Source organism: Equus caballus, chromosome 16 (assembly GCF_041296265.1).
Source record: "Equus caballus isolate H_3958 breed thoroughbred chromosome 16, TB-T2T, whole genome shotgun sequence".
NCBI lineage: Eukaryota > Metazoa > Chordata > Mammalia > Perissodactyla > Equidae > Equus > Equus caballus.
Window position 1 is genome coordinate 53,523,357 of NC_091699.1, and position 24,389 is coordinate 53,547,745.

At 35.9% G+C, this 24,389-nt stretch overlaps 1 protein-coding gene across 2 annotated transcripts in view; it reads right to left on the reverse strand.

Annotated features, from left to right (window-relative positions):
* Nucleotides 1-24,389, reverse strand: part of TOPAZ1 (testis and ovary specific TOPAZ 1) — an 80,537-nt gene that overhangs the window by 50,973 nt on the left and 5,175 nt on the right. For both annotated transcript variants that reach the window (XM_023620622.2, XM_023620620.2), the window contains 7 exons: nt 17,241-17,302; nt 16,396-16,523; nt 7,402-7,466; nt 5,373-5,512; nt 3,882-3,967; nt 2,718-2,843; nt 939-1,002 (listed from right to left, as the gene is read on the reverse strand). In XM_023620622.2, the coding sequence (XP_023476390.2) occupies nt 939-1,002; nt 2,718-2,843; nt 3,882-3,967; nt 5,373-5,512; nt 7,402-7,466; nt 16,396-16,523; nt 17,241-17,302 (671 nt within the window). The remainder of the gene's footprint in view (nt 1-938; nt 1,003-2,717; nt 2,844-3,881; nt 3,968-5,372; nt 5,513-7,401; nt 7,467-16,395; nt 16,524-17,240; nt 17,303-24,389) is intronic.

The following is a 24,389-nucleotide window of genomic DNA, read 5'->3' on the forward strand; positions in this document are numbered from 1 at the left end:
CTCTTTGGCTATCACAACCCTTCAGGTGACAGTTGTATTCCCTATATAGGCTCTTATTACTTCTACCTTAATTACTTCCTCCTTGTCATAGTTAGATTAAATCCAGACTAGCAGCTCCCTCAGATGCTTTCTCTAATCCTTTGGGAGATGACATCACCAGCAAAACTAATAATAAACATTGGAGATCTCATTTTTAGCTAAATGAGATTTCAAGCAGATGAATATGAAGCTAAAGTGCTCTATTACCATCATACTATGGGGCTTTGGTAACTGTGTCAGAGTGACAAATATAAAGCTTCGTCCCTTCCTCTTGGGGCTCATGATGTAGTAGGGAGAAATGGGGGCAGAGAATGCAATGGGGCTGTGGAGTCAGATAAGGGCCTAATAGAGGATGTAATCCTATTTCCTATGACTAAGACTTCAAAGATGAATAGATCTTTGCTATGGGGGAAAGAGGATGGAAGACAGGCATCCCCACGAGACAGAGAGCAGTGGCAGCAGTGGCACTGGTATTATAACGCAGCCTGGCCTGTTTAGGAAACAGTACAGAACTCAGTATGGATGGTGCAGGGGCTACAAGGGCTAAATGTAAAAAGAGAAGAATGAAGAAGCAGGGAAGAGCCAATTTCTGAAAGATCCCTTCAGAAAGATTTTAAGCCAATTGACAACATTCTTTTTTCTGTCTTATACCTATACATAAAACTTCTACATCAAGAAAATGTTACTATGTAAGGGAATTATAGTGTTAGGTGGATGATAATTTTTTTATTAACCAAAATGCCACACATTTTTAATCCTTTCTAAGACCAACAACGTCACTCTAAGGCATTCAGTTTTCATAGTTAAAGTACTGAATTTACTTTCAGACTATGAGACACAGCACAGTGTTTGAAACACTCACATTAATGATTTATAGTAATCATTCCCTTGTCTCATACCTGCACGTTGTAGCAAACACAGTTCATTGATACTTATATATTTCTTAAGCACATCCATGCAAACCTGCAAAAGTCATGAAAAATGTAAAATTACTCTTTAATATTTCATAAAAACCACAAAAATTTCAGTCCTTTTTGCTTATTCCAATTTTTTTTTAAGTGAACTTAAAAAGCTTAAAAACTTAACAACTTATGAGCCAGCTGTGTGGCCGAGTGGTTAAGTTTGCGCGCTCCGCTTTGGCAGCCCAGGGTTTCGCCGGTTCGGATCCTGGTGCGGATCTAGTACCGCTCATCAAGCCACACTGAAGCGGTGTCCCACACAGCAGAACTAGAAGGACCTACAACTATGTACTGGGGGGCTTTGGGGAGAAGAAACAAAAAAAACAACTTAAAACTTAAAGTTGATGTTAGGTCAACTCACAGATTTGAAATGCAAGCTCTGTCAAAGAAATAATCAAGGAAACAGAGCCAAGATTAGAAGCAATTGGGGAAGGGAGGAGATCCTTGAATATTATAATTAAAAAAACCTTCACTAAGGTCATTTTAAAAACAGCCATTTACTGGTGCAGGGATAAACACATTGACCAATGGATTAGAAGAGAGAGCCTAGCAACAGACCCACTCATACACAATCAGCTGATTTATGGTGACACTGCAGTGCTGTGGGGAAAGGATGGTCTTTTTAGTAAATGGTGTTGGGTCACCTGGGGATCCACATGGGAAAAAAATACTATCTTGACCTTCTTCTCACATCATAAACACAAATCGACTCTAGATGGCTTAAAGTACTAAATGCAAAAGATAACACGATAAAACTTTTAAAGGAAAAACACAAGAGAACATCTTCATGATTTTAGCAAAGATATCTTCAACAGGATGCAAAAGTTAACACCATAAAAGAAAAAATTTGACAAAACTGGACCATATAAAAATTAAGAAACTTTGTTCATCAAAAGACACCTTTAAGAGAGTGAAAAGGTAACCTGTAAAGTTGTAAAAGGTATTTGCAATATGCATATCCAACAAAGAACTTGTATCCAGAATAAAGAAATCTTAAGCTAGATAAGAAAAAGACAATCTGACAGAATATAGCCAAAACATTTAGCTATTTCCAAAAAGGGGATATCTAAATGTCCAGTAACGATTTTGCAAAATGCTCAGTTTTATCAATCATCAGGGAAGGCATCACTCCCCACACACTGGAATGGCTAAAATTAAAAGGCTGATAATACCAAGAGCTGGTAAGGACATGAAGAAACCAGAACTCTCTGATGTTTCTGGTAAGAGTGTAATTTGGTAAACCACTTTGGAAATCTGGCAGTAGCTACTAAAGCTGAACATCTGCAGATCCCATGACCAAGTAACTCCAGTTTTAAGTATAACCCATCAGAACGTGTACACATATTCACCAAAAGACATGCAGAACAGTGATAGCATCGCTATTATAATTACCAAACTTAGAACCACCCAAATGCCCATCAAAAGTAATATTTGTCAACAGAATAAATTTTTATATACTCACACAATGGAATACTAAATACTATACAGCAATGAGAAAGAAACGTCTACAATTAAGTAAAAAAAATAGGTGAATCTCAAAAATATTGAGAAAAGAAGCCAGAAACAAAAGAATACAGATTGTATGATTTCATTTATGTAAAGCACAAAACCAGGCAAAGCTCATCTATGCTATTAGGAGTCAATGAAAATCTAAATTAAAATGTATTACTGAGATGGTTATTAAAACAATCTCTACTTCAAAGACTTTACATATTTTACCTTTTCATTCCCTTGCTCAGGCACATGAGCAAACTTGCATTGTGATCGTTCACAGCCTCGTAATGTATTAAAATGAAATTTGCAATATTTATGGGGTATCATCAACCCTAGGGGCTTCTGGAACACCTAGAAAATTAGACAAATTCCCTTTCTGTGTTAATTGTAAAACACTATCATCAAGTAAGAAAGCATTTGAAGCAACCAAAAAAATTATACACCCTCAACAGTATAAAGATAAACTGCTTGCTGACTTGATAAAAAAAACTCCAGGGGTCCGGCCCCGTGGCCGAGCGATTAAGTTCGCCCACTCTACTTCGGTGGCCCAGGGTTTCATGGGTTTGGATCCTGGGCACGGACATGGCACTCCTCGTCAGGCCATGCTGAGGTGGCATCCCACATAGCACAACCAGAGGCGCTCACAACTAGAATATACAACTACATACTGGGGGGTTTTGGGGAGAAGAAGAAGGAAAAAAAAAAAAGAAAAAGATTGGCAACAGATGTTAGCTCAGGTGCCAACCTTTAAAAAAATTTAAAATAAATAAATACATACATACATACGATTTAAAGAAACTCCAAACAATTTATATTTTTAAAAATAATGGAAACAATTTAAAATGATTTGTCTGAATTTCTGCAATTTCCTTTAGTGTAAAATATTCCATCAAAGTTACCACAGTTTTCCTTTACATGTTTTTAAAAGCTTGTACAATCCCTCCTCCTCCTCATGGACCTGCTTCTTTTGCTTATGCAAAAAGTTAATTCCATTGTAATATGCATCATATTTCAGATGCATTTATTAGAACCAAAATTTTGCTTAGCTTTTCTGATTAACAGAAAAAGGCAAATGACGGAGTCAAAGCTTTTTACAAGAAACTTTTCCTACAAACTGCTTTCTATCACTAGCTTTCTCTTTCACCACAGGCAACTATTCATCCTGTATTTTCTGTTTTGGATATCTCCCCGTCTTCTGCTTTCAAACTACGTTATTTGTGAATATCCTCTGAATCACTACTCATTTCCTGCCTCTGATCACCAACCCTCATTCAAAATCTGCATAATGTCTAGAACTGCTTAAAAAATGACAGTCAGGGAAATACAACAAGAAAGGTCCAAAGTATGTGCTTTACGAGATTATTATTATTTTCTAAATGGTGGACTTACCCTTACATTTTTTTCCCTCTTAAATATTTCACAAGTTTCAGGATTCTGCAGCTTTAGGAGAGAATGTTTTCCTGGAAATCTGAAATCTAGAAATGATTATGACATTACACCAATATGTTACAACTTAATCCCTTCAAAACAATGAAACAGATAATCACTACTATCTGCTTTAAAGTTTCACTTTGGACTATTCATACTCAATTCACAGACTGTGCTGCCATGGTGTGTTCCTGTGAAATATAGAATGATTTACATCTTAGGAGCTCGTTAAGTATTTTTAGAGCGGAATTTAAAATTTCAAATTCATTATAAGCTGAAGATACTGTCTTAAAAGCCTTACATAGCAGCATTGAGCACTGCACTCAAATGAGTTAAGTTAAACAGACAACTATTACACACAATAAAGCTTTCTAAGGGAAGAAACCTACTGACAAACCCAGGAACTACGGACTGAACTGTCTTCCCCTAAATTCATAGTTGAAGCCCTAAGCCACAATGTGACTTTATTTGGAGACAGGGCTTTTTATGGAAGTAATTAAGGTTAAATGGGTTTATAAGGGTGAGGCCCTTATAAGTGTCCTTATAAGAAGAAAGACCAGCAAGCTTGCTTGCTCTCTCCATGCAAATACACCAAGGAAAGGCACTGTGAGGACTTAGCAAGAAGGCAGCCGTCTATAAGCCAAGAAAAGAGCCAGAAACTGAACCCTGAACCTTGCTCTTGGACTTCTAGCCTCCAGAACCATGTGAAATCAATTTCTGTTGTTTAAACCACCCCATCGTTGGTAATTTATTTTGGCAGCCCAAGCTGAATAATACACCAGGCACCATATCCCTTAATGCTGGTTTTTAAAAATGGGAATTAGGACATTTAAAAATATTTTTCTCTAAAAGATAAAACAATAAAAATGTTTTTTTTATTTTAAATAATTTCATTTTTTACTTTGGCAGCATCCAGATATAATCTAGAACAAGTTGAAGTTTTTGCCGCATAGCTTTGTAGTAATTTTCATTATGAAACCTGTAAGGCTTTCTAACATAAAATGTGTGACCGTGACGGGCTTGCTGCTATAATAAACACCACCAGGTGGCATGAAGTCAGTAATGGGAAGGTACAGAAGAGTTAGGTGTGTGCTACACAAAGGGATTTTGTTTCTAAATTCATTCTTCAATCTAGCTTATTTTGTTCAAAGAATTAAAAATTATCAAAAAAACTGACACAAATTCTAAAATACATTCCAAAATACTCAACTAAAATATTCATATTTTAGGTATAACCTTTAGTTTACCCGTACTACCATTATCACATAAATACAGATATTTCAGAAATTGTTCCATCAAAAGTACCAAGTAAAGGTACATAAGCCTTCTCATTTTAACATTCTATGCTTGTTTCAATTTTTTCTTTTCACCTTTTTTGTTCTTGGTGGAAAAAACTCCTATATAGTCTCTATACTATCACAAGCCAACAGAATTTTATTAAGAAAATAGTACCATTCATGCAGGGCTTCAGTAGTGTGTCTTCTTGATGAGCACTTAGATTCAAAGGCAGCACTGATAGGTACAGAGGTTTTGGGCCCAGTGCTGCTAACTGACATTCACCAACCATAATCTCTGCATTTTTAGAATCTTTGCTGTGTGAGCAGAAAAACCAAAATCAGAATTTAAATTTATTGTAAAACATTAAAGTAATGAGAATCAAATAAATAGAAACACACCTAATGCTATGTACATACTACATGCTATGCTGTATACTATTATCACACTATGATTCTTCAGTATTTTCAATAGGTGGTTCCTGCCTTCTTAACTAGAAACCAGCGTATGTTAAACGGCTGGGGGAGGGGCAGGAGTGAGGTGGTGGGGTTAAAACTAGAACAAAATATTTTTGATCATGCCAGACAAAAAGTCTGAGGAGGAACTGTTCTAATCCAGAAAAGACTATCTAATTATTCTATTGATAGTGCAAACAAATAAATGAATTATAAATTATTCTTCAGGACAAGTATATAGAATAAATTTACACATGTACTTGAAAGCTTCCTTTGGGAAGAAGGATAAATGAAATGTATTCTTCTAGGTTGCTGATTTAAACAGCTTTGATTACATTCTAATATGTGAGATCCTATATAATCAATTTTAGAAAAACTTAATCTGGAGGTCACTTATCTGGAAAAATAAAAAACTTAAGCAAGGGGGAGGGTAGGAAGTAACTCAGAACTGACTAATAGATATAAATGAATTTACTTTTTAGCAGAAAGATCCCTGAAATACTGTAAGATTTTACCTTAAAAACAATTCTATTAAGCTTTTTCAGCTGAGGTTCCCTGGGTCAGAGAAGAGTAAAAATAGTAAGTAAGAAGAGGGGCCCACACTTAGAACAGTGGAAATTTAGTAGCACAGATGAAGTTTAAAAATTACACACAAAATAAAGATACTCCTCTTTCCAACTTGGGACATCACTGATACGTGCAATCAACATAACCCATCTCCAAAAAAAAAAACAAAACAAAAGCAGCAACATAAAGCAAACAAACAGCAATTATGGAAGAGATTATCTAGTAAAATTCTTTTATTTTTAACTGGATGACTGAAGCCCAGGGTAATACAGTGACTTGTCCAATGTTAAACTCCTGGGCATTATGGTAGAGCCAAGGTGATGATATAACTCTGCAGGCTGCAATGACACTATTTAGTTTGTAAGCAAAATGCTTGCAACAGAAAAAAAAAGTCAACCTCGTCACTTTTTCTTTAAGATCTCCAAATGGTCATGAATCATACTGGGCTTCTGTGACAATCTAAATCTGACCCAGGCTTTTCCTTAATACAATAGTTCTCAAACTTGAGCATGTATCAGGGTCAGCTGGTGGCCTTGGTGAAACACAGATTGATGGGCCACATCTCCAGAGTTTCTGATTCAGTAGGTTGAAAGTGGGACTCAATAATTTGCATTTCTGACAAGTTGCCAAATGATGCTGCTGTGCGAAGGATCACACGTTGAGACAACTGTTCTAACATAAAAGGACTTGAACATATTTGTCACCTGATCTGAGTGTGCCTTGCCTCAACGGCAAAATGGGGGTGGAGGATGGATCAGATGATCTCCAACGTGTCCTCCAACTCTAAGTTTGGTATTTGTATATATTCTAGTGAGTGTACTGTAATTCTCAGTACTAATCACTTCAGCCACGGAGGATACCTGCAAACTAATATGGTCATCTGATTTCAGCCATTCTTACCTTCATAAAAGTCATGTACACATTCCTTTTCTTTTATTTTACTACTGTTCTTTACTCCTTCCTCAAAAAATATTTTAATGGCTTAAAAAACTTAGTTACAATTTTAAGGTAACTTATAATATCCCTGACATCTGTGTATATCCGACACATTAATTAAATAATACCCAAGCATGGCTTACGGCATAGTAGCTCAGGCACATACAGCAGAAAGTGAAAAACGCACTCAAGATACATATTACATGAATGATTATTTTAAAGTTACAAAATTAAAAATTGTTACAGACCTTTTGCAAACTTCATAAATATTTTCTTTTTCTTCTGTAACAGTCACTTTGTCTGAAAATCTCCACTGCGAAGAGAATATGGTTAAGAAGTACAAGTGAGTATCTCTGTAACTCATATTAAGCTATGAGGTATACCAGATTTATTAGAATGTATACGATGTTAATTAAGCAAGTAGCTTATGGCTAACCTGGAAAACAATTCTATGCTACATTATTTAAAATATTGAAAATTGACTTAAAATTTTCTACTGTTGCTTAAGAGAAAAACTAATATAAATCAATACGTTTTCTCAGTTTTTGATATCACCTTTAATTATACAAACCAACGTTTCAAATTATTATGGACAATTAAAGTTATGCTTCTTTTCATTCAGAAAAAAGCTCTGAGTGATTTTTATTTTTAGGTGGTATTTATGAACAGAAATTTATTTTTCATTAGAAACATTTCTATGTATGTATTTAAAATGCTGCTATACTTAAAACACTTCACAATTAGTGTTTTGAGAGTTGTGATTTTTCCAATTATAAAAAAGCGATACATGCTCAAATATTAAACTTTTGAAACAACAGGCACCAAGAAAAAAACCTCAAATGACCCATCACTTTAGCAGTCAGAAATTACCACTTAATATTTTACTTTGTATTCTTCTAGTCTTTTTTATTTTATTATTTAAAAATTGTTTTCCAGTTTTACCGAGAAATAATTGATGTCCATCACTGTACAAGTTTAGGGCATGCAGCATGATGGATTAATTTACATATATTGTTAAGTGATGACCATAAAAGGTTCAGGTAACATCCATCATCTCTTATAGATACAATAAAAAAAAAAAAGAAAAAAATTTCTCCTTGTGATGAGAACTCTTAGGATTATCAACTAGTCTTTTCTAAAGTACATAACCATATTTTACAATAATGGTACACACTCTATATACTATTAGAACCCTTAGGAAGAAAACCATAAAAATCAACTGAGCAACATGTAACATTAACAAGTAGAAAGATACACCCTGTTTCTGGATGAGAATGTTAAAGATGCTAATTCCCACCAAATTAATTTATACATTTTAAAAACCACAATCAGAGTTTAGAGCAGTCTTAGAAGAATGTAAGAACACTTAAAAAGATTTTAGGGGCTGGCCCGGTGGCGTAGCAGTTAAGCTTGCACATTCCACTTCGGGGCCTGGGGTTTGCCGGTTCGGATCCCAGGTGTGGACATGGCACCGCTTGGCAAGCCATGCTGTGGTAGGCGTCCCACATATAAAGCAGAGGAAGGTGGGCACGGATGTTAGCTCAGGGCCAGTCTTCCTCAGCAAAAAGAGGAGGATTGGCAGCAGTTAGCTCAGGGCTAATCTTCCTCGAAAAAAAAAATAAAGTAAAATAAAGATTTTAGGTTTATAATACATCTTAGTAACTTTTAAAGCAAGCCTTCCTTACTATTTTTATTTTTCAAATAATTAACAGTGTGGTATCAGTACAGGACCTGAGCATCGGTGAAACAAAAGAGGAGTAAAGGAATAGGTCCATATATAAAAATTTGAAAATATTAAAGATGGCATTTAAAATCTGTGAGGAAATGATTCAATAAATGGTAGTAGAATAACAGGTTAGTCAACTGGATTGAAAATAAGCTTTGTACCAACTCATCATATGCCAAAACACTTTTTAGGTCCACTAAAGATGTAAATTAAAAAATAAATACCGAAAGTAGCAAAAATAAAATAAAGGTGAATATTTATACAATTCGGAGGGTGGAGAAAACCTAAATATGGCAGAAACTATGAATTATAGTATCAACAAGTTTGAATACAAACATTTTAAATGTTTTCATACGCTAAGAGAATAATACAAAGTACACAAAAGCCATCTATCAAAATAAAAAAAGAAAGGTGACATTATTTCTACATTCTTTCTGCCAAGGTAAATTTTAGATTTAGGTTGATAAAAAAGTTTAAACATAAAAACACTAGAAGAAAATATGGGAGAAAATTTTTAGTCTTGAAACGGGGGAGAGTTTGTCTAAATGCAAACATCATAAAAGAAAACTGATAGATTTGACTAAGTAAAAATAAAAAGCTCCTTAAAGATAAAAAGTTCCTAAACTAAGTCAAAACACAAATGAAAAACAGGAAAAAGTATGGCAACATATGACAAAGAACAAATATGTCTATATACAAAAACTTCCCACAAATAAAAAAAGATCAAAATCCCAGAAGAAAAACAGGCAAAGGACATGAAAAGGAAGTTCACAGAAAAAAATATAAATGGCTTTTAACATACTAAAAGATGTTTAACTAAACTCATAACAGAAAAGCAAAGTAAAACTAAAAGTCATTTGTAAAAATAGATGGACAAAAATTAAAAAATTCTAATACTGAGTTGGTGAGTGTACAGGGAGAAACTGGCATTTTCATCCAGTGTTGCTGGAAGAATAATCAAAGCATTCTCTACGTAGCCCAATCTGACAGTTCTACTTCTAAGGATTAATCCAAAAATACTTCACATACGCAAAATGCCTTATGCTCAAGGATGCATAATGTAGCAATATTTAAATAGCAAAAACGAGAACAAACCAAGTGTCCATCAATAGTGGTACTTATTGAATGAGTCTATACATACAGTGGATAATTATACAATTATAAAAACAAGGCATCATTATAAACATTGAAAAGAAACAATCTCCATTATATACGAAGTCAAAAAAAGCAAGATAAAGAATGGTATGCTACCATTTGTATAAAATTAAGAAGGATACACAATAACTCCACCTTGACAGATGGGAGAGTATCTCTTATTGGGCTAATCTTTCTGCAGGTAACAACTATAAACCCTAGATAAAATATAAAAAGTCTCTGTCTGAAAACACTGGAAAGATATGAAAAGCAGGCAGAATCTGGAGGGAAGTCTATACTTGGAAGGAGGGAATGACACTGGGTAACTGTCCTGTTTTTATGGCTTTATTTATGAAGGCAGGCCCTAGTTGGAACCACTTGGGAAGGCCAAAAATTTGCCCTACTGACACAAAGAACCAGAAGACAGAGTTTTCTCTTAGGGCCAAGTCAGAAACTGGTTAGTATGGCTGAGAATCCTAGAAAGGAGAGAGTCTATGAAAGGAAGCCCCAAAATCTGCTTATAAACTTGGTCTAAATCTCTAGCTGACCCCTGAACTATACCTATGTAAGGCAGACTGCAAACAGCCCAGCTAAGACTAAAAGAACTGAACAAAGATTTCAACTGCTTGCTACCATAGGGGAGTAATGTGGAGGCTGAGTTCACCCAAGCTAAAACCTAAGCATGCAATTTCAACATAGCCCAGGACCTGAAGACTAGGGCATTTATCCCAGAGAAATTAAAAATTAGGTTTGTGCAAAAACCTGTACATGAATGTTTATAGCAGTTTTATTTGTAATAGCTCCAAATTAGAAACAACCCTGATGTCCTTCAATGAATGAATAGCTAAATAAACTGTGGTAACCCATACTATGGAGTATTGGTAAGCAATAAAAATGAATGAACTAGTGATACATGCAACAGACTTGATGAATATCCAGAGGATTATGCTGAGTGAAAAAAAACAATCTGAAGAGGTTACATACTATATGATTCCATTTATGTAACATTCTTGAAATGACAAAATTATAGAAATGGAGAACAGATTAGTGGTTGTCAAAGATTAAGGAGGAGTAAGGGATAGGAGGGAAAGAAGTAGGCATGGCTATAAAAGGGTAACATGAGGGATCCTTGTAGTGATGGAAGTGTTCTGTATCTCTTCTGTATTAATACCAACATTCTGATTGTGATATTGTATAATAGTTTTGCAACGTTACCATTGGGGGAAAGTGGGTAAAGGGTACATGAGACCTCTCTATATTATTTCGTATAACTGCATATGAATCTACAATGATCACAAAATTAAAAGAAATGTGGGATGCCACTAAAGCAGTATTTATAGACAAATTTATAGGATTAAATACCTCTTTTAGAAAAATAAGGGAAGCTTCCAATCAATGACCTCAGCTACAACCTTAAGAAACTACAATTAAAAGCCAATTAAAAGCAAAGTAAGCAGAAGAAAGGAGAAAATAATGATCAGAACAGAAATCAGCGATATAGAAAACAGCAAAGCAAGAGAGAAAAAAATCAATAAAATCCAAAGCTGGTTCTCTTGGAATAGTAATAATATTAATAATCTTCTAGCCAACCTCCAGTGAATCTACATTTATTTCAAAATACCAAAATTACAGAGATGAAGAACAGACTAATGATTGTAAGGTTAGGGATGTTAGGGGCAGGGAGGGAGGTGTGACTAAGGGGTAGCCTAGGGAGATCTTTGTAGTGATGGAATAATTATCTTGATTGCAGTAGCAGCTACAAAAATCTGCACACTTGATAAAAAACACAGAGCTACATACACTCACTGTACTAATATCAAATTCCTGCTTCTGATATTTCACTTTAAGATGTAACCATAGGGGGAAACTGGGTGAAGAATACCCAGGTCCTCTCTGTACTACTTTTGCAACTTACTGTGAATCTACAATTATTTCAAAATAAAAAGTTAAAAAAAAGTACGCTAGCATTTAAACTATCTGGGGCTCAAAACTAGAATCATTAAGCAATTACTACCATGGTAAACTGGTAAACCTAAAAATTGTTACATATGGATTCTAGGTATAACTAATACACAGAAGAAAGAAAAAATAAAAATAAGGTCTCTGGAAAGACAGAAAAAATATATACATACACACACACATACACATACATATAAGATCAGTAAGAAAGCATTTCCAAAAATTCACAGGAAACCATATACCAAAGCAGAAAACTTATTCCTAAAATGTAAGGTGGGAGAGAAACGGATAAAGTTCATTAAGTCCCAAATTTGGGGCCAGATATCCTAAGACAAGTATTATTGACTGGGTCACGTATTTTCTAAGGAGCTGGTCCTTTGAAGCTTACCATGGTATAAGAATAAATGTATCACCCCACTTCCCTTAAACAAATCCAAGAAATCTTACCATGTGAGGGAACAGCCAAACAATTCTGCGGATTATTTTTAAAAGAGTTAACATTGAAAACAAGTTGACATCTTTAAAATTTTTATAGTGTTAAGAACTCAGTGAATTCTGACAAACACGTCCTAAAATCTTTCCTTCCAGGAATGGATGGATTAAATGTTTTCCTCAACTTTAAGTAGAACAGAGTACAAATCGTTTCTTTTATTTTTTAAAAATACTTCAGAGTAAGGGTTGGCATGCTAAGGCCTGCAGGCTGCCTGTTTTTGTAAATATTTATTTGAACATAGCAATCACTATTTATTTACACACTGTGTATGGCTTCTTTCTTGCTACGATGGCAGAGATGAACGGTTGCAACAGCAACCATATGGTCCACAAAGCCATACAGGTGTTTATTATCTAGTCCTTTAAAGAAAAGGTTTGCTTGGGGCCAGCTCCGTGGCCAAGTGGTTAAGTTTGCACGTTCCGCTGTGGTGGCCCAGGGTTCAGATCCTGACATGGCACCGCCCGTCAGGCCACCTTGAGGCGGCGTTCCACATCCCACAACTAGAAGGACCTGCAACTAAGATATACAACTATGTACGGGGGGGTGGGGAGATAAAGCAGGAAAAAAAAAAAAAAAAGAAAAGGTTTGCTGATTCTTGCAAGGGACTCTGCTGTGTGACCTTGGACAAGATACTGACTCTAAGTCTCAGTTTCTTTATCTGTAAAAGAAAATAACAGTACACACCTTATGTGCAGTAAAAGAGGAACTCAGCAAGTCCAGGTTGTCTACACACCGTACATTAAAGGTTTCACTTGCTCCTGGGAGGTAACTTCTAAGCTCTTGGACTACACTGCCTGATAAGTGTGTCTTTGTTTACCTGGGGCCTGGGACCAGACAGCTAATGATGTGTAGTTTATGGTAGGGGGTGGTGGGCCACTCCAGATGGTCTATACTAACAACACCATTTATGGTGGGGGCCTGGGGCCATGTGGTAAAAGCCTGACCTCTGGAGGGTCTGGAGATTCAGTGATTAAGGTCAGCCACACAGGTGGTCAGCCATGCCTATGTGACTAACCCCAATAAAAAGCCTGACCAGGGTTTGGGTAAGCTCCTCTGGCTGGCAATATTCTGTGTGTTACCATGCATCACTGCTGAGTGAAGCAAGTAGTGTCCACACGACTCTACTGGGAGAGGACAACTGGAAGCTTGTGCCTGGTTTCTCCTGGACTCTACCCTATGTGACTCTTCTGTTTGCTGATTTTAATCTGTTCTTTCACTGTAATAAACTGTAACCTCCAGTATAACAGCTTTGTTAACCTCTGTGAATTCTTCTAGCAAATCACTGAACCTGAGGATGGTCTTGGGGACTCCTGAACAGCACTCATTACATTATAGGGATAAATGTGATAACCAGTGCTAGGTGTTTAGCAGTGGCTGGCTGGCATTTAATAAAGGCTTAATATATACTGGCCGTTATCATTATCAAACCATTAAGAAAGCACTTTGTGAGATTTTTATTCATGTTTACTCGGACACTTCTAGCACTTAAAGAATATTTTCAAATGATGTTCACATTCAATATTCGTTGAACAATTATTTGTGTTATTACTCTGTATCAGCCACTGCTCTAGGGGCTGGAGATTCAGTAGTAAGCAAAATGGACAAAAATCCTTGCCTTCATGGAGTTTCATTCTAGCAGGAGGATACAAAGATAAATAAGTAAATGGATAGGATGTTTGATCATGATAAGTACAAGAAAGGGGGATATGAAATGTTGGGAGAAGGGAGAACCCTGAAAATTTAGGTTGGATGGCCAGGGAAGGTCTCTCTGAGAACACAAAATTTGAGTAAAGATGTGAAGCAAATAAGAGAGCCAGCTATAACGTCTTTTAGAAGAACATTCCAGGTAGATAAAATGGCAAAGACAAAGGCCTTGAGGTGGGACATACCAAAGTCTGGTATGTTCCAAGAACAGCAAGGAGGCTAATGCAGTTAGAGTGAAATGGATAAGGAGAGGAGCAGAAGAGATCAGAGAGGTAACAAGGTGGAAAGGGGTACAGGGAACAGATACAGGGTCTTGTAGGTTATGGTGAGGACTTTGGCTTTGAATCTGAATGACATTAGAAGCCATTGGAGAGTTGGAAGCAGAATAATGACATGATCTAACTTATGCTGTGTTGAGAATAAACTATAAGAGGACAAGATTAGAAGCAGGATATCTGTCAGGAGGCTACTGCAATAATTCAGGCAAGACCTGATACCAGCCTGGGCCTGTGTAGTGCTGGTGTGGGTGATGAAAACTAAACAGTTTCTAGACATCATCTGAAGGTAAAGCCAGCAGGATTTCCTTACAGTCTGGATACAGAGAAAAAGTAAGAAAATCCAAAGTTTTGAGCCTGAGTAATTATAAAGGATGGAGCTGCCATTAAGACAGAAGGAGAAGATGACAGGAAGAGCTGGTCTGTAGTAGGGGAAGGGACATATAAAAGGAGTTCAGTTTTGAACATGTTATATTTGAGACAGCAATTTGGATATCCAAGTGGAAAAATCAGTAGGCCACTAGACAGAAAGGTCTGCAGCCCAGAGACGAAGTTCAAGCTGGAGATACAAATTTGAGAATCTTAGCCCCCAGATGGTATTTAATGCAATGAGGTTAGCTGAGACCATCTAAGGAGCAAATCTAGATAGGAAAAAAGAACAGATTCATGGTCTAGGCTCTGGGTCACTCTAATATGTAGAGGTCAGGGAGATCAGGAGAGATCAGCAAAATCAACTGGGAAGCTGCAGAGAGAAAGGCAGAAAGTAAAGCAGGCAAGTATGTTTATGGAAGTCAAGTGAAAAAAGTGTTTCAAGGAAAGAGTGATCAATTGTGTCAAATATGTTTGATAGGTTAAGTAAGATTAAGACTGAGATGCGTCCCTTAGATTCAGCAACAAGGAGGTAACTGGAGAGTTTCAGAAGGGTAGTTTTGGTGGAGGTGAAGGCGGATATCTCTGGAAAGGGTTCAAGAGAACTAGGGGAAGGAAACTGGAGATAGCGGGTAGAGACAAGCCTTTTGAGAAGTAGGATGACAGCTGAAAAGGAGAAGGGGACCTGAAAGGTTTTCTTTGTTTCGTTTGAAGATGGGAGAAAAGCATGTCTATATGTTGAAGAGAAACATCCAGTAATGATAGAAGAATTACTGGAATAATATTTTAAGAGAGAAGAGATGGCCTCTAGCACAGTGCAGGGAATAGCCTTGGCTAGTTCATACACTGTAACAGAAAAGAAGCTAGAGTTTTGGGACCAGATGCAGGTAGGTGGGCTAATATATTGGTGGGAACTTAGGAAGTTCTTTTCCAATTACTCCAATTTTCTTGGTGAAGTAGGAAACTAGGTCGTTAGCTGTGAGGAGGAATAAGGAGAAAGAAGAAAATATGAAATAGTTGCCTAGGGGTCAAATTATGCAAAAGGTTAAGACAACCATACACATTATCTGGCAGAAAACAGAACAAACTTGATACCCCAAATTTCCCCCATATCATATACCAGTGGTATGTTCCACCCTCTAGGTAGGTTTAGCTCCAATTCCTATGCCTTCTACACCTGTGGTTGAATAACTGATGCTTACATTCATAGCCCTAAGGTATTACGATATTCTAAAATTTCAAAGATCAAATGATATTCAACACTTTGTGTTTAACAAGGAAGGAAAATATGTAACAATTCAGAAAGACTTACACAGGTTTGAGGTTTTTTTAGTTTTTCAGGATACCAAAAAAAGCTAAATATATAATTAAAGAGTACACCTTATTTTCCCAGACAAGCGAAACTCTATTAATACTGTGCTTATGCAAACCATCAAGCAACGTATCCCAAGGCTAGAACGATGTGATTCTTTTACTCAATAAAAAGGAGTTAACACTTGTCACCTGACAGCACTGTTAAGATGAATTTCTGTATTACCACTATAGACCAAGAAATAAGAAAATGCAGAAGATTCCTTAGTACCTTTTCATCCAAATCTGAACTATTCATGTGTTCGCTGAAGTCTCCCAGTTTTTCATTTTCAGAGATCTCATTAGTAACTTCTCCTAAGAAAATGTTTGCACCTTTGGAATCACGTTTTATCTCATTTGCTGAAAAGAAATAACATTCACCTGTAGAAACTTTAAACAGCAAAATAACCAAGTCATTCAAAGATTGTTCTAAAAATGAGTTAGAATTCAGAGACTCTTTTAAAGTCCAATGTGACAAATATGAAGTAGAGTTTTCAGCAAATCACACAATTATTCCTCCCTCTCTATCAAAATAACTCCTGTATGCAGTATAAAAAGAACTGGCAAGGCAAAATTATGACATATCAAGATAAATTTAAGAATGTTTCTTGATCATGTCCAGCTATTTTCAATATTTTTAAAACTTGAAAGTTAAAGTAAAACTAACTTTCAGATTAAGTTATTTCCTGTGAAGTAAAAATCCATATATTTAAACTTATTGCTAGCTATTAATTATAAAAAATTTTAAAAAGGACTCATTTAACATGCGCTAAAGCTTAAATATATATTTCAAGTCAAAATAAGGCTACAAAAATTGCTAAGGTCAATTATCTATCTTTTGTAGATAAAGCCTAACAAAGTTGTTTACTAAATAGTCAAATGGAAAATTTCTCAAAATCTGATCTGCCAACCAGGCAATTAAAGCCGAGAAAAACTGACAAACTGTAAAACATATGGTTAACAGACTCTAAAACGAAAAGCTTCCTATTTTAATGAATTCATTTTGACTAGGCTTGAATGGAGATATAAAAAGATACTTCTTTTTATATTGCATATTCTGAAAATGTCGAATTTTACCTGCTGACAAGGAAGCACAGATCTCTGACTTCATCAAACCAGGATCCAGTACAGGAAGTTCTCTATTATAAAGCAAACAGAGCTTAAACATTACAACATATTCTATGCAAAACTATCCACTTCTCCAAACGTACAATACCAGCTGTAGCAGCTGGTAAACATCAGCTCAAGTTCTCCACAGACTGAGTACTGTACTGGGACTCAGAACTCACTACACCCAAGCAGATTCCTCATTTGGTTCTTTAATTACATATGCCACAATTGTTAGGGAGTGGTGCCATTCAAACTCTGTTTTCAGAGAGAACCACGTGACATATACCAAGCATTTAAAAAAATTTTAAAGTATTACACCAATATAAGACAATGTTTAACTTCTACTCTCAAGCATGTGTATGTATGTCTTACTGCCAATGTAAAAAGAAGAAAAGTTTGAGAGCAGTGTGAGAGCTTTTTTTGTAGTCTCTGAAGACAACATATGGTCTAAAAGTCAAGGTTATGGAGATCAGAGTTAGACCAACCTGGGTTCAAATATTGTTCTGCCACTTACTGTGTCAACATTATTTAACTTTTTTGAGTCTATCTGTAAAATGAGAATACCACCTACCCACAAGGTTATTGTGAGGATTAAATGAGATAAAATGTCCTTAAAACAAATAGCATAGGCTCAACAAATGAAAACTACATCTATAGGAGCCACTCAAAAACAAATGGCCTAACGCTATTCCAATTTTAGAAACTTAGACAAAACTACATAAAAGTACACAGAATAAAATATAATAAACACCCATAATCCCACCATTTATTCATTTAATAAATCGGTTTTATTAAACCTATCCTACAGCTCTATAACTGCTCATTAGTTAAGGATTACTTCCTAGCCAAGAAAGAGGAAAACAAAACATAACATTTTATATATATCATTCTTTGAAGTCTTTGGAAAACATGAGGTATTTCCCCCCTGACACAGACCCTAGAAACAACCAGAAGTATACAACTTACATGGGAAAATAATAAAACAGAAGACATATATGTAGGCAAATCTCCTCCCCCAATTCCAATGTCTTCAGACTTCTATCTGTCTACTAGAATATCTCCATTTCAGTATTTCAAAGGTCTCCTCAACTCAACATGTCTAAATTTGACCTCATGACCAGCACCTATCCGTGATCCTGACCCTCCATGTAGGAGAACTGTAACACCCCTCTTTGAAATAAGAGTTTCATCCTTAACTCCTATCTCTGCCCTTGCCCTCATCTGATTAATCAATTTTCACTTCCTAAACCTCTCTCAGATTTACTCCCATTTCTGTTTGAAATCACCATGTCCTTTTGGTCTAATTATTAAAATAGTTCCCTGCCAATTTATTCTCCACACCAGAGCTATGATAATTTTAAAAATGTAAATCTGATCAAATTCTCTCTCTACTTAAAAGTCTTTCAGTGAATCCACATGCTCTTAGGATAAAGTTCAAACTCACCGTGAATTCTAGTTTATCTAGGATGGTCTGTTTATGCCTGTAATCCCGGCATATTAATTATTAATAGCTCCCCATTTCTCTCTTAAAAATTTTCCAATTCAGAAGATAAATGCTAGGTCATCCTACTTGTAAAGTCCTTCATAACTGAGCTTTCTGCACATTCTGTAGCTTCATTTCTTGCCACTTGAACCCTAAGTCATGGGACATTGTTTCTGCTGTTCAGTTGTGACATGCTCTTCCCTGTGGGCCTTCATTTAGGCTATTACTTCAATCTACGACAAAATTCTACTCACCTTTGTTCACCTATTGGCTAATTCTTATTCATCCTTCAGTGTTCATCTTAATGTTACTTTGATCAGGAAGCCTTTAACATCTTGCATATCTCCCATCATATTTTATTGTATTTGCTTAATTATTTGCCTCCCTTGATAGACTAAAAGCTCTGTGAGGACAAGGCCCATGTATGTCTAGTTGCTGTCCATATACTCAGCACCTAACATTCTCCTGGCCAGACACTAGGGAGACCCAAATGAAGATGCTTCTCTCCTGTCTTGGAACTCCCGGTATAGGGGGAGGCTCACATCCAAGCAGACATAATACACTGAGATATGCGCCAAGAAAACTATTGGAGAAAATCCCTAGAATAACATCTTAGATGTGATTTGAAGGATAACTGAATGAAAAGAAAGGGACTTTCAGATAAAGAAACATATGCAAAAGGATTCAAGTACATGACATATTATGGAAACAGTGAGCTGCCTGCTGCGCTTATCTTTTATCAGCCTTTCACGTCACTTTCTGTCCCCACCCAACACTCTGGTTGTCAAAAAGAGAATGGATGCAGAGCCACAAAAGAGCCTTAAAAAGCAATGGCAAACAATTTAGACTCTATCCTCAGGTGGCTGAAAGTGACCAAAGCACTGTAAGAAGTCACTAGCAGATCACTTTCTACTTCAGAATATTACCATGGGGAAGGGTATACTAAGAGAGTTCAGGAAGATTAACCAGGAGCTCATTACAATAGGCTAGGAGAAAGATGAAAAGATAGTAGCAGTGAGAATGCAGAGGAAGGAAAAACTGAGATACTAAGGCAATAGCATGAATAGAATTAAGTGACTCAATAAATACAGAAGAATCGAGGGATGTTTTTGTGGTTTCATTTATAAATAGGTATAGCTCCAGACACACAAAAGGTTATTCCTGAAAAAACAAAACAAAACAAAAAACACGAATGGGTATAGCAAGTGTACTGCTTTAATTTCAAAGTATTAAGATAATATTTCTGGTTTAGTTTATAAGTGTGAGGAACTTTTTACAATGAATAACTAACTTACAAGGAAGATAAAATTGTACATGCCATTCTTGTTAGAAGTAATTTAGTTTTTTTGAGACAACAGAGAGGTTAAATTCATGTAAATTAAAAAATAATAACATAAGAAAAATTGTAATCCACATAAATATTTTTCACTGGAGTTTTACATTGGAGTGGAATGTTATAGTTCTGCCTTGCTGGAGTGAAAAGTGAAAAAAAAAAATAAAGTGTAGAGGAAGAAAGGAGAGAAACAGAGACAGATTTGGTGGGGCTAAAGAAGTACAGAGATGCGAAGAGAAGATCTGAGCAAAAAGGAGGGGGGAACAAGAGAGGCTTCTGAGAACTACACAGACTACACCAAGTTTATCCTCTACCATAGCATTTTTCAAGGGGGTGATGAAATTTAATGGGTTTCAACCAGGACTTTTTTTTAATAAAACAGAATAAAATACAAAAGATGATATTACATCACTTGTGGTAGGAAAATATTGTTTTTGTAAATCTACTGTTTCACATATTCATAGGCATGTACCGAATTGTAATGTAAAATGTATCTGTACTACAGGGAATTGACAAAAAGGTTTGAAGATGACTGCTCTAGAATAATTACTAGAATAACAAGTCTGAAAACTATTGCCCAAGAAAAATTCAGAATGTTATTGCTTCCTTTTGAGATGCTAACTAGCTGACTGTGGTCAATGTTCATTTATCTATACATTCACATACTCTGTTTCTGAAAAGGACTGCCACATATTTCTAGACTAGGGCAATTATTCTGCAGATAGCAGTGGGCAAAAGCAGAGAAATATTACAGTATCCAATTCACTCGGCCAGAGTTTCCCTAGCCTGATGATAGGTGCTATGTCTCCTGATATTACAAATGATTACTCCATCAAGTACAATACCACATATTCCACCAAAGACAAGAAACAATTGTTTATGTGGCTTGAAAGAGAAAAAAGTAAAAATCAGAAGGACACTTCTTCATACTGTCCCACCTGCTCCTTTAAAGAGGAGGAAGACATGAGAGAGGAAAGGGATCAAAAGCAAAATGTTTTGTGGCAGTCTGTAGAGTAATCAAATTAAAGCCACAGAAAGAAGCAAAATACCACTCTTCCAGTATGCTGTTTTGGGGAGGAGACAGACTTTGCAGCAGGTTGCCCTGGGTTCAGATCCCAGCTCTGATACCTCCTAGCTGCTTGTCCTTTGGAAATTTAATTACTTTGGCTCAGTTTTAAACAGGGCCAGTTTCAACCTCAGAATTGTTCCACTAAGTGCAATAATATAAATAGTTTATCTAGCATACGGTAGACACCAAATATTAGTTCTTACAATTAAGTGTAAAATTTTGCACTACAGTTAGTGCCTCAGATATTCAGTGAAAAGGGAGAATGGACCAAGGTAAGCTTCTTAAAAGACAGGCCAAGGAGTCTAAATATATGAGTGAGAGAAAGAGAATGACCTTTACTTTTGCTGGAAACTGGACTTTTTGTCATTTGGTATGGTAAAACTGGTGATTACTACTCTAGAAGGCCAATCTCTTCGGAAACAAACTGAGCTTAAATCAGATCCTGAGAAAGTAAATGGGGTTGATTACTCGAGATGACATAATCTGTCCGGGATAGACCCATGCTAGACATGGATCTAATGGGATTCACATATCTGGGCAAAAGTGGTAAGCTTGTATTTTCTGTGCATTGGTGCCAGGAATTTTTCCCCATAGAAGTTTGTGTTTGTTATTTACCAGCTCTAGAATATGCAATGGTTCTTTACGGATTTAAGTCCAAGTTGCAAAGGTGGTATAACAGCTCCTCACTGATCACCAGCATCAATTCTGTACTGAGCTCAAATTTTGCTGCCTAACTTTCCAACCTTCTTAATTGGGCATCACCCTACTTATCAAATCTTATTTCCCATTATTTTTCATCATCTATTTGCTTTAGAAAGAAAGGACTCACTGTCACCGTTTACACATATATTCCAATCTAGATGCCTGAGAAATAGCCTACAATATAGTAGGGATTGAAACCTTAATTCTCTCCCCTGACTCAATGCATGAGGGACTGGGCTTACAAAGGTAAATGAGACACGCACATTTCCTACTCTCAAGAAGTCCAACAATTTAAGAGAAATGTAAATTATATTATCATGAAATCAGTGCCATAAGTGAGGTAGCAAAAGGTGCTAGGGGAACAGAGAAGGGCTCCTAACTCTGCCTGAAGGAGTCAGGAAATGCTTCATATCTACCCTACACAACTGTATTCAACTTACCTTTACCTTTTGCTTATATTCTCATTATTTTTATTCCCCCACCAAATTTTTTTCCTTCTTCCCCTTTGTTAACCTAAATCAATCCACACTTCAAGGATCAGTACAAATTTTGTCTTTTCCAAGATTCCCTTTCATCGCTCTTTTATATATACTAGTATTCTTAGTACCTTAGCTTATATATTTTTGTTTCAAACATATTAGTTTCCCCCTCAGCTATATAGTAATTCTCTTGAATATCTGGCAGATTCTTAAAAATCTAAATAATCCACTGTATAGTATCACTCAACTGATATTTTAGCATATAATAAAATCATGATTGAAGGTAATCCTATGTCCTAGTACAGTTTAACTGTCCAGCACCAACTGTCATAGACATTCTCAGATCTCCAACTATACTTACAGGCTAATTCAAAAGTTTTACTAATTCCACCCATTATATATTTCCAAGATCATCAGTATAAGTCTTAGTGAACTAGTTCTAATATGCTTCTAATGCTTTGGATTTTAACAGAGATTTTCCCCACTGCAGAGATTGACCATGAACAAGCATTCTAACGTAACTTAATCACCTCACAAATTCTCCCTAACCAGATCTGAGTATCCTTCCCCCAACAATGAAATCAACTCAGGTTTGCCTTCCTGTTTTAGCAATAAGAGGCAGTCCAGAACTTTAGGCACTATCTAATCTTCCCATCTTTAATTTCCATTCCTATAAAATAGAAATTGCACCATGCTCCAACCTGTTAGTGTTTTAGAGTGAAGAAAAAGGAGTATATGAACTAGCAACTGATTAGTAAAAAGGACAGAGGTGAAATCTGAAATTATATTTTAAGCTTCATTTAGTTCTAGAACGATTAACAACTTTCTGTGTAACTATTAGGCCCTCTGGTTATTGTGCGTCCATTTTTCTCTGTTAAGGTTTATCCTTGCACTGTGGATGATTGTAAAACTGCTATTTCCAGTGCAGGAAAAAAAATATTAAAATAAGTACTTAGAAAAATTCCAAGTTCAGTTAAAAACCAAAATTTCAAATGTAGATATGAAAGAAAAAGAAGAGCCAATAAAAGTATAATTGGTGCTTTTGAAGTGAAGGGAAATGAAGTTCAAAGACAGTAACAGAAAAATTATCTGAAGTAAATATGATACTGAAAACCAAAATGGTTCACCTTGTCCAGGAAAAACTGACACATAATTCCCAGCCCCAAGAAAGAAAGTAGGAAGGACAAAGAAAAAAAAGAAGGCAGTTTAGAGAGAGGCAGTAGAGAATTAGTTTGGCCTCAGACTTTTCCACTTTACAACACTCAAAGCCAGAAAGTAGGGAGGAATGACTACACAGTTGTGAGGAGGAAAAACGTAAACTTAGAATTTTATACCCAATTTCCTCTTAGACAACAGTCATCTATGCACACAAGACCTTAGGGAACACAGCAATCACAAATCCTTCTTGAAAAAAACATTGCCCTGAAATCTAGCCAACTAAGAAATTAATCAACTAGTCAAGATTAAAGTAAAAAAGATTGGTGGCAAGGACTGGATCAATTTAAATACAGAACTAAGAGTTAAGAGTCTTTGGGACTTCAGATTATTGAAGAGAATATAAATAGCACAAGGCTCAACAATATAAAACATTTTTAACAAAAATGTGGGGGGCAAGATTGGGAGAAAAACTGAACGTGTACTGATATGTTCATCTTTCATGTCAGGAAAGCAAATGCTACTGTCAGAAGTTAGAACATGATTTTTAAAAGTCATGATGATAAAACTCAAAGTTTTAAATAATCTTTCTTATTAACCTGACAGAGCCCTTTAGGAACTAATTTCTTGTGGTAGAGAAGTATACTGATTCAGTAATTTCTTTAGTTTCATTTTCATTCCCCCACACCCCAATTAAGTGTAAATAAAATGAAATATTTTTAGTAAAAAAGACAGCATGATCCAATTTTTCTAAAATTATATCCATGTATATACCTCGATAGACATCTGGAATGATGCATACAGATTGTTAGCAATTAATTTGCTGTTTTGGGTGGCGGAAGTCTCCCCCTTTTACACTTTTAATATAATGAACACGTATCATTTTTACAAAATC